General features: G+C 38.8%; 2 protein-coding genes across 4 annotated transcripts; both read right to left on the reverse strand.

The window, feature by feature from the left end:
• Positions 1-1,051: 1,051 nt before the first annotated feature.
• On the reverse strand, positions 1,052-5,606 carry LOC124263843 (adhesion G protein-coupled receptor E2-like). 3 transcript variants are annotated; one of them, XM_046698564.1, is made up of 3 exons: positions 5,244-5,606; positions 3,377-4,355; positions 2,123-2,698 (listed from the first exon to the last, which is right to left on the reverse strand). In XM_046698564.1, exons 2-3 carry the CDS (start codon positions 4,337-4,339, stop codon positions 2,393-2,395), a joined length of 1,269 nt encoding a protein of 422 aa, XP_046554520.1. In that variant the 5' UTR covers positions 4,340-4,355; positions 5,244-5,606; the 3' UTR covers positions 2,123-2,392. The 3 variants fall into 3 exon arrangements, with proteins under 3 accessions (XP_046554521.1, XP_046554520.1, XP_046554519.1); XM_046698563.1 differs by lacking the exon at positions 5,244-5,606 and adding an exon at positions 4,651-5,237; XM_046698565.1 differs by lacking the exon at positions 5,244-5,606 and having other exon boundaries at positions 1,052-2,698; positions 3,377-5,232.
• Positions 5,607-7,635: 2,029 nt separating this feature from the next.
• LOC124263842 (adhesion G-protein coupled receptor D1-like) lies at positions 7,636-9,686 on the reverse strand. The gene has a single exon (XM_046698562.1). It carries the CDS (start codon positions 9,580-9,582, stop codon positions 8,200-8,202), a length of 1,383 nt encoding a protein of 460 aa, XP_046554518.1. The 5' UTR covers positions 9,583-9,686; the 3' UTR covers positions 7,636-8,199.
• Between the last annotated feature and the right edge of the window lie 1,990 nt (positions 9,687-11,676).

The following is an 11,676-nucleotide window of genomic DNA, read 5'->3' on the forward strand; positions in this document are numbered from 1 at the left end:
AACTAATATGAACACATATATTGAACGTATATCGAACATATATTAAAACCAATATCAGTACATCTGTTAAATTAATACCGGTACATGCATTATATTGATATAAAGTACATATATTAAACTAAAATCAGTACACCCATTAAGCTAATAGCCGTACATAAACTGAACTAATATGAACACATATATTGAACGTATATCAGAACATAGATTAAAGTAATATCAGTACATATATTAAGCTGTACCTGCAATGCACCCCTGTATTGAACTTTCCTAGTTTAAAAGCTGAAGAGCGAACGCTCTAACTACTAGGCTATCCGTACAATGCCTCGAAAGCTAAAAGGTATGTGTACAAAATATATGTCATACACAGATACTGCTTGAGTGACTTTCAGTCAGTGCGTGAGTGTTTATAAGCGTGTGTCTATCAGAGTTAAGAACTATGTATTAATTGTACTTGTCGGAACGTGCATACCTCTGGTACTTGAATTTATCGTTATAGGTTATTCTTCGTTACATGATATCACGTAAAGCGAACCACGGACATCACAAACTCAGATTGAAGCCTCGTGCGATGGTCACACAACTATACTACTCATCAAACGTTTATACTCACATATGTAAATATGGCCACTAACTTCAGTCAACTGTTCTAAACTAGATTTTGCAAAATATTCCATACTGTTTAAAGGTACCGTTTACACATGAACTGATGTATTGTAAAACAAATTCGTAACGTTGAAAAAAGATCATTGTCAGGAGCCCAATATATGATGACACTTAGTGAAAATTGGCGGATTCTTAACAAAACTTTACACTAAACCTGAGCTGTTCACATGCACGATATCTGCACATGCTTTTCAGCAATGTAATGCTGTAAGGATTGCAGTTGGTTCCCCTAGGGTAGTGGAGACATTCATCTTCGATGTAACCATATATAAGATATAGTGAGTCTTTTGAACGAGTCTAAACTTTTGATGGGTAGTATAGCTATGAGCAGCACATTTTGGATTGCACTGCGTGTTTCTTTTATCCTGTTGAATGAATTAGACGCTTAAATGGCAAAAAAGGACGTTTTGTCTCGTTACTCAAACATTTGTAGAGTTGGTTTGGTTTTGAGATTGACTTTTGGCAGTAGGTACGTATTTGTAAAGTTTGCCTCTCCACAGTTGAAGAACCCTCTTGTTTGCCATATAGGAGATAAAGATGAAGATCCCCTGACCGGCGTTTAGGACGATGGAGATGTAAATTAGGAATTGTTGCTGGAGAACATCGCCAAGGATTGCCAGGATCCAAAAGATCCCAGTCAGTGTGGATAACTTAATGTAGATGTGCACCTGACTCTTGTCGACCCTTATACTTGCACTCATTTTGTTGATCTTGGCCATTGTCCAGACACTGACGCTGAAGAATATGATGTTCATGACGAGGACGATACTTAGAGGAACCACAAAAGCAACACCGACGAGAAGAGACGTACTCAGATAGCAGGTGTTTACACCATAGCCGATATGGCTTCCGGAAGACATGCCGATATTGGAAAATATTGTAATGAGAACAATGAGAAGAGACAATCCATTGGCATAGAGCCAGTATTTCACAAGACGACTACGATGACCTTGGGTACCAATCGGTTTTGCAGCATCCACGACGAAGACGTGGAACATGTGATAGGAGCAGACGTTCATCCACAATATAACTGTGAGCCACAAGTAATGTAGGAGAACGCCGATTATTTTGCAAGCAGTTTCATTCCGGAGAGCCATATCCTTAAACAGGAGCAGCAACTGAGCCAAGAAGAGAAACGCGACCAGACACATCGTATTCTTCGTTGGTAGGGTAAGAAGGGAAGGGAACGTACAGTATGTGATGAAAGTCAAGGCCAAACAGATCAAGGACAGAATAGAGAAAACTATCGTTAAAATATTTTCAGCCAGATTGACTGGATCTTGGTAATTGGAATACACCTCTTCTATCGTGTCAACACATATTATTAAATTGTGTTCGTCTATTTCAATGAATTTATCATGATTGATTGCTATGTCAGCATACTGAAGAGAGATAGATGAATCAGTGTTCCAATTAAATTCATATCCAGGGAGATGAACGTATGGGCATTTTGGCAAAACCGTAGGAAAGTAAACGTACTCTTCAGGCGTTTCAACAAGCTCCGACGGGAAGCTATCGTACGTTTCCGTCTTCTGTGGACTGGTGAAGGGAGGATGCATCTTGTACAACTGTCTCTTTGATACGCCATAAGTATAAAAATCATCCCGAGAGAGTCTAAACTGAAACACCGAACCATTAAACTCCATCGACCAAATATCCCCCAACAACGCCACCATGGTTTCCTCAAACGCATCCCGACAACACGTTTGGTTCGTCCTGAACGTCAATGTCAGTCCAAACGATGGCACACTGACAGGTTTGGAACTATTATCAATGTTAATGTACACAAGTATATATAAACAGAAAACATGTAATAGGTCATATTATACTTCTTTGCAACTAATGGTATATTACGGACAACCATTGGCTCGATGAAATTCCAGTCTTGGAGTCTTGGGTCGGATGTGTTGTTTCCAGTTGGCCAAAACAGGACTGCAAATTGGTACTCAACTCTTGACAATCCGACATCTGTTAACTGACATTTTCCACCCTTCAGATAGTACCCTGATCGACATAACATGGCACGGCACTCATTCTGTAAAGGCCAAGATAAGAGACAATGTCAAGAATTGTATTGAAGAACAGGTTCCTTTTACATTTTTCATCGGGTTTCAAACATTAACACAATTTTATTCCGCAAGAAGAATTTCTTCAATAGAATTTCTAAAACAGTGATTGCTTATCACTGATAATATCACTAAAACGGATCCGATTACAAATGAATTTCATTGTGGTTTGGCTTCTGTAACCTTCAACTACCAGTTGAGGGACATTACACGCAAATTACATTAAGTAGGGTAGAATCCATGAGGAATTAATGCCTCTGTCCTCTGAGCTAGCAGAACATTATCGAGCATAAACGTTTATGTAGGACATAAACATGTCGGCTTGGAGAGCTACAAATCTGAGTGATACTGGTGATGCATGATTTCAACAAAGAACAGAGGATGATAGGGACCCGTTCGTCAATGGAGTATGTACACGTTTGTGAATTAGTAAACTTTCGAAATTAAAGTGAAGTAGACTTGTTTCACATGTTCAGCTGCAAAGATAAAATTGGGGTGGGTTTTATAAAAAAAAATCGAATTAACCCAAAATATGCCTCGAAAATAGCACCTTTAAATAAATATAGAAATTGTTTGCCTTGAGAATAAATTTCAAAACGAGATACTTCCCCCACCCACCGCAGAACCTTTATGGCCAATACACTCACCTTGATCCAGTCATACCACTCATTTTCCATACACTTTTGCCGATCACAGTGTGTACAAACGAGTGAGTTTATAGAATACCCTCCACCTGAATTCTGCTGCACACACTTGAAAGCAGATGGTGTGAGTCCATTGCACACGTAACAGAAGATATTCTTGAATGCGTACTTTCCCGTAGCAACTGGGTAATAGATTCCATGTCTACATTGCTCCTCGGCTATCTCAGAGAAGGAACCATCCCACAACCCTGTCTGGTTACACGAGTCTATGTACTTTTCATCAGCGAAATTAGTGTCACAGGATCTGGGTAGTGGATCAGATGGTGGATGAAAAGTCAAACAGTCTGTTGGGCTTTCGTTGATGTTTGGCTGAGATGGGTACTTGTCACATACATTTTCCTTTTCCCATCGGATGATAATATTATCGCCATAACATTCGGCGATCATTTCATTCAAGTACGTGATATTTGTTGTCGTCGATGTCACTGGAGAAATGTCTTCTCCTGATATCTGGGAAGCAGACATATTGCGATTGGATTCATCCGGACATGTAGTTATTAAGTAGTATCCAGTGTGGGAACCACTGAAGGAATATTGTTTATTTATTCCACTGACACAAACATGTCTATTTTCCCTTGTCATCGTCATATTGAAACTCTCGTCTGGACAACAATCGCCATATTCTTCACAGTCAGTATCACAACGACATGTTTTGCAGATGGGGATGGATGACGAGCACCCGCGGTCTACGATCTTTGTGACCGTTGTACCGTTGCAGAACTCATTGCAGTGGAGAATGGACAGGCTGGTAGTCGTATGAAGAACTGCGTTCAAGGACACATTTTCCACAGCGGTGAGCAGATCGGTGAAGTAGGGCCCATAAACATCAACCGACGAGTAATTGTTTGTCTTTTGAGTGTTTATTAAGACCATGTTAAACACGGTGAGGTAGAAATACAGTTTCATCCTTGTTGTCTGGAAGCTAAACAACAAACAACAGATCAAGCCAAAGAAAAGATCAAAATAACTTTCTTAATAACGGTGTGTTGCCAATCTGAACAGAAAGCACGAAACGTGACACCTTTACTGTTAACCAATCTGCAATCGCACGGAACACTTAAATTGCATTAACATTAACTTGATGCTTAGAAAGATAAGAATTTCATAAAAAGTATAATTTTGAAATTTTGATTTCTCCAAATTCTTTCAGCATTTGCAACTGGCATTGTGTCACCAATTATTAGATTCTCGCGAATTGTATTATACTATTCTCGTACTTATGTTCAGGAGTAAACACTAGTTCTGTATAAAATCCACACGTCTTCTTCATTTATCCGTATTGTCGTCACTGTGTTACAACAGCTAAGCAAAACATTTATGTACAAAAAGCCGCGTGACTCATCCTGTTGGCAGGCATGTGATCATGACATTGACATTTATGAGTTTGATGAATTGAAAACATTGACATAGCACTCGAACAGTCACGTGTTGGAATGTTATAAGTGATGCTTTACTCTATTTGGATTATTTTTAACGATTAACTGTTTCACCAGCTTACAAAAGTTTGTTTTGGGTATTACCTGTAGCATTGCATGCTGCTTATTTGTCACGTTTCTGTGAGCGAATCTGCTGGCATTCATGTGAGCAAAACGAATGTTAGGCTAGCAGTGTGTCTCGCATGGTTGACTACATTTAGTTGCCACATGTGTTGCGCCTAGAGTGGTCGGCGTTTTCAGTTGATCAACATTTGGCGCTAACAGATGATCAATAATATTTGAAATTCACAAGTAACATAGAGGAAAGACATGGGCAATTAAATACTTTATTAAAGTTAAATTAACAAAAAGTTCTACAAACTGTTCGTTTTTACCTGATTCTATTGCATCTGTCGCCTCCGCTCGCCTGCAGCAGCTTGCCAATTCGACCTATGGTAGTTCAATTATTCATATCGTACCTCATCATGCCGACAACACATGGGCACTCAGTGATAATGTCAGTTTCAAGGTTATTTATACTACCACTTATTACTTCAAAGCTATCACTCTGTGGTGACCTTGTAGGAGGGCAGCGAGGCTGTAACATCGAGGGAACTAAACGTGATACAAACCACCGACACTTCCATACAGACTGAACAATGGTTTGTTATTTTCACATTTACACAAAATAACTGTTGTTTTGACAGTTAACGTGCAATTTCGCTGATATTTTGTAACGGTTAAAGGTCACATGCAACGCAAAACACAACTTTGCAGATTCTGATACCTTTCGGTATGGACTTACAATAACAAATTATACAAAATTCAAATTCAACTTATAAAGTTGAAAAATAACGCGATGAAAAAAACCCCGCGAAATCGTAGTTCAAACGATTTACTAATTTCACCCCAGCGATGGGGTGAAATGTGGTTTCAACAGCTGTGCTGCGCTGAACCCATAGCGCATGCGCACTGATTAGGTTCGCGCGGCTTGAACCGGGCAGGCGACTCGTAAAAACACAGCAAGTGATGCGTGCAAGGATCATCGCTGTGGTCGAAGTTGGAGAACAAAAGATGTTTCTTGTGATTACAAGCATCTTTGGTCTGCAGTAATAAAAATACAGTGGTTTCATACCTGGTTGCAGATTTGCAAACCAAGTTTTCAAGGAAGTGTACCATTAGAAATACTAATGTCATTGTTAAAAATTGCTCGGCTTGAAAACTGAAGTGTTTTAATACATGTCTATGGAAACATAGAAAAATATGTTGATTGTGATAAGCAGTCTCTGTCACAGACAAAACTCAATGTATGTTTTATTGACACTTATGTGTCTGCCTGCCTGTCTGCTTATGACAATATGCAATACACAACTTCAATCATTGACCACATGCAATTTGAACTTGAAACGTATCAGACTATACACCATAAACAAAATACATTGATTTATGGCTCGTGCACCTAAGTTCTGTCTCTGTCACAATACGTAATGACACAGACAGGCAGGTGTGATACATGACACATGACATGTTATTATGTCTGTGGGTTGCAAACATACTGCATCCATTTTTCTCGGATGACTGGATCGGACGGAAACCGGTGCAAACTCAGATTGTCAGTTTCAAGTCCTGCTTTGTACTTGGACGAACGACAGTTTCCAGCCACGCAGTAGTTCACCATCTCAGTATTTGTTGATTGGATCGAACGCAAATACAGAGAGCGTGTATTTACAAAACCCAACATCTCTATACACATTCTTATACCGTTGTCAAAAGAGTGACAATGGTATAAGAATCCATACCGTTCGAAACGTCGCTTCATATACAATTAAAGAAGTTGTTATCCATAAAGAATCTTACTTTCTTATTACTCACCATACTTCTAAAATGCCAATCAAACAGATCATCTCTATATACACACACACATGGGCATCGGCAAATAAACCAGCCAATGAGAGACTTCGTTACACTTGAGTGCACTCCCACCCGCTCTGACTGGGTTCGGTCTCCCGGGTGCTTCGTTTCGAGGGAAGTAAACCCAAGTACAAAATATTGCACTTTTGATTCGCGATTGTACGCTTATAATTTTGTTTATTTGTTTTTTCACAATCAGCAATGTATATTATATGTCATGATTAATTATTGTGTTTTAATTATGTTTGGGTTTTTTGTTGCATGTGACCTTTAATAAAACACGGTCAGATATACAATTCTGTATATCGCATTTATGAAGTTTTTGATTCAGATTTCTTTATTTGGGAGTTGATTCTAATATATGTGTTGAATGATGGAAGAAAGCACCAGAGTTGAATTTTACATATTTTATTCTCTGGAAAAAGACAGCGGCAAATTCAAAACGTATCATTAATTTCATCCTGGCATGTAAGAGAAGATATTTTGTTGACGTCAGAACCCTTCCAAAATGAAAACTTGGTCTTAAGCCTGTTCTTGTTGATGACGTATCTTTTTTTTACAGAAGAAAATCAAAGTCTGGAAAGTTGATACCGAACAATGCATAATGGTTAAGTGACTTGCAGTGAGTCTCCATTGATTTTTTAACCAAGGTTCATATATCGGTAGATAAGTCATACGACGTCATACATATAGCAACTTGACATATATACGGGTACGATAACTAATATCAAGGCATTTACCATGCCCATAATTACACACTCGACAATTTTACATTAACCACGAAACATGTTCACAAAATATACTGAGGGAAACAAATAAGGGAACACCACTTCATGGCAGTGTTCCTTTTTTCTCAGATTTCCTCCCACAGCACTATTCAAAGCTGGTGAAGGAAACTGGAAAATATTAAAAGAACACTTGAATTTTCCTGTGTTCCTTTATTTGTTTCTCTCTGTATATTTGTAGATGCCATTAACGATTTTAACAGTAAACAAACAGTGTGATTTCTAAGAACACACAATAGTTAGATTTAGAGCGTGGGGAAAGGGGTGTCACAACTACTATACGTATGCTATATGGATGGTAAATGGAAAGTATTCGAAGTATGGGCTAAACACTATCGGTCGGTTTATCTGGCGTGGACATTGTATATTTACAAATATTTGGGCGAAAGAATATTAACAGTATAATATAATAACACTACATGAGCGTAATAGTTTCGTTGACCCTTTCCAGGAAATATATTCCTTTATCAATGACACATGCAGGTTTCAATATCTCTTCTACATAGTTTGAAATATCACGGCATTATTAAGTAAAAGTGATATATGTCCAGAAATCTGGGGCAATAAAAAAACATTTCGCCTTGTCCTTCATAAGTTTGTATTCTTCGTTTGATTAGGAGATGGACTCTTGGTAGGATATATGAAGTGTTGGATGTTAATTTTTTCCCCTCCACAGTTGAAGAACCCTTTTGTTTGCAGCGTAGGAGATAAAGATGAATATACCCTGACCAGCGTTCAGGACAATGGAGATGAAAATGAGGACTTGTTGCTGGAGAACTTCGCCGAGGATCGCCAAGATCCAAAAGATCCCAGTCAGTGTGGATAACTTAATGTAGATGTGCACCTGACTCTTGTCGGACCCAATACTTGCACTCATTTTGTTGATCTTGGCCATTGTCCAGACACTGACGCTGAAGAATATGATGTTCATGACGAGGACGATACTTAGAGGAGCCACAAAAGCAACACCGACGAGAAGAGACGTACTCAGATAGCAGGTGTTTACACCATAGCCGATATGGCTTCCGGAAGACATGCCGAGATTGGAAAATATTGTTATGAGAACAATGAGAAGAGACAATCCATTGGCATAGAGAGAGTATTTCACAAGACGACTACGATGACTTTGGGTACCAATCGGTTTTGCAGCATCCACGACGAAGACGTGGAACATGTGATAGGAGCAGACGTTCATCCACAGTATAACTGTCAGCCACAAGTAATGTAGGAGAACGCCAAATATTTTGCAAGCTGTTTCATTCCGGAGGGGTACATCCTTTAACAAAAGCAGCAACTGAGCCAAGAACAGAAACCCGACCAGACACATCGTATTCTTCGTCGGCAGGGTAAGAAGGGAAGGGAACGTACAGTATGTGATGAAAGTCAAGGCCAAACAGATCAAGGACAGAATAGAGAAAACTATCGTTAAAATAGTTTTAGCGAGTTTGACTGGATCTTGGTAGTTGGAATACACCTCTTCTATCGTGTCAACACATATTATTATATCTTGATCGTCTATTTTGATTAATTTATCATGATCTATTGTTATGTCAACGTACCGAAGGGAGATAGATGAATCAGTGTTCCAGTTAAATTCATTCGTGGAGAATTGAACATACGAACATTTTGGCAAAACCGTAGGAAAATAAACAAAGTCTTTAGGCGTTTCAACAAACTCCGACGGGAAGCTATCGTACGTTTCCGTCTTCTGTGGACTGGTGAAGGGAGGATGCATCTTGTACAACTGTCTCTTTGATACGCCATAAGTATTAAAATCATCCTGAGAGAGTCGAAACTGAAACACTGAACCATTAAACTCCATCGACCAAACATCCCCCAACAACGCCACCATGGTTTCCTCAAACGCATCCCGACAGCACGTTTGGTTCGTCCTGAACGTCAATGTCAGTCCAAACGATGGCACATTGACAAGTTTAGAACTATTATCAATGTTAATGTACACAAGTTCATAAACAGAAAACATGTAATAAGTCATATTGTACTGCTCTGCAACTAATGGTATATTACGGACAACCATTGGCTCGATGAAATTCCAGTCTTGAATTCTTGGGTCGGATGTGTTGTTTCCAGTTGGCCAAAACAGGATTGCAAATTGGTACTCAACTCTTGACAATCCGACATCTGTTAACTGACATTTCCACCCTTCAGATTGTACCCTGATCGACAGTACATGGCCCGGCACTCATTCTGTAAAAGTCAACATAAAACACAGTGTCAAGTATTTATAGAAGAAAATATTTCTTAAACATATAATCACAAGTATTAGACAGTAGGTTAAAAATGGGTGTAAGCTGTTTATAGAAGGCATAGATGAACCACCCAAACACAATTTCATTCCGTAAGGTGAATATTTCTTATTTCAACCTCGCAAACAACAGTGACTGCTAAACATAAATACATTACTGAAACGAATCCAATTACAATAGAATTTAATTGTAGCCGTCTTTGGAAGGGATGTCATCTGTAACCTTTAACTGACAGGGAAATTACCCTCCGAAACGAAATAAACTTAAACGAAACCCAACTTAGAGAAAACGTTATGAGGAGCTATGAAAACCGAAATGTAACATAACTATAAAGCAAATATTATTGATTGATGCATGAAATCCATGCATTATAAGAACTTCAGATTCGTAAATGGAACCACTGGGCTAATGAGTTAAACTGAAGTATAAACAGTAGCTAAAAATGGTAATAGTCACATGCTGCACAAATCAAATTATTCTTTTTTATATTATCTAGAATGTTTGAAATTTCTATTTAAACATATTTAAGGGAACCCAAGGTAAAATGACTTTGTGTCCGGCGTCGTATTTTCACCGACTAGATACTGTAACCTTCTCATCTGACCACAAACTGAGAGTCATTACTTTGATGTTCCAGTTAGGCAGAGATAATCAATAAACAGTGTTTGTCCCGACAATGCAATGTCCATTTAGTAATTGGTATATTCGTGTATGCGACCGTACGTGTTGTTTAAGGCAAAATTTGCTTATAAATATATAATATATTGAATCAAAACGACATGACATTATATACACAATATTTTGAAAACACAAATATTTTCGACAGAGATGCCCGGTTTATGCTTTCAATCATGTGAGCAGTATATTGTTTGTGCTGCTGGTCTGATCCAGTAGGCTATATCTCATTCGTTGCAAAATTCTGATATAGCCCCACCATAATAAAATGACGAAACAATTAATACTGAAACCGACTGAATGTTGCATTTTTTTAGTTGGTTCCAACCATTTGTTAACAAACAACAATAAATACTGCTGAAACAAATATCTGCTCATGATATAGTCACAATGGTACAATCGACTCTGCTTTTGGCAAAGATTTCTTATGAATGTGGAAAGAGTTTAAGCGTGAGCTTTTACGGCGACAAAGGACATCCACAGGACTGTATCATGACAAATACCAAGATTTCAAACAGCATCAAAGGATTTTTGTTCAAAGTAAAAACAGATTGCCAACACACTTCACGGTGTTCTTTTACCAATTACAAAACGTGCAACTCACCATGGCTCAAGCACACTATTCACAGGCATACAACTCACCATGACACAAGCACACTAGTCACCAGGCATACAACTCACCATGACACAAGCATACCATTTACCAGACATACAACTCACCATGACACAAGCATACCATTTACCAGGCATACAACTCACCATGACACAAGCACACTATTTACCAGGCATACAACTCACCATGACACAAGCATGCCATTTACCAGGCATACAACTCACCATGACACAAGCACACCATTTACCAGGCATACAACTCACCATGACACAAGCATGTCATTTACCAGACATACAACTCACCATGACACAAGCATACCATTTACCATACATACAACTCACCATGACACAAGCATACCATTTACCATACATACAACTCACCATGACACAAGCACACCATTTAACCAGGCATACAACTCACCATGACACAAGCATGCCATTTCACCAGGCATACAACTCACCATGACACAAGCACTACCATTTACCAGACATACAACTCACCATGACACAAGCATGTCATTCACCAGGGCATACAACTCACCATGACACAAGCATAGTCACCATACAACTCACCATGA

Source organism: Haliotis rubra, unplaced genomic scaffold (assembly GCF_003918875.1).
Source record: "Haliotis rubra isolate DU_JTF1 unplaced genomic scaffold, ASM391887v1 Scf9, whole genome shotgun sequence".
Lineage (NCBI taxonomy): Eukaryota > Metazoa > Mollusca > Gastropoda > Lepetellida > Haliotidae > Haliotis > Haliotis rubra.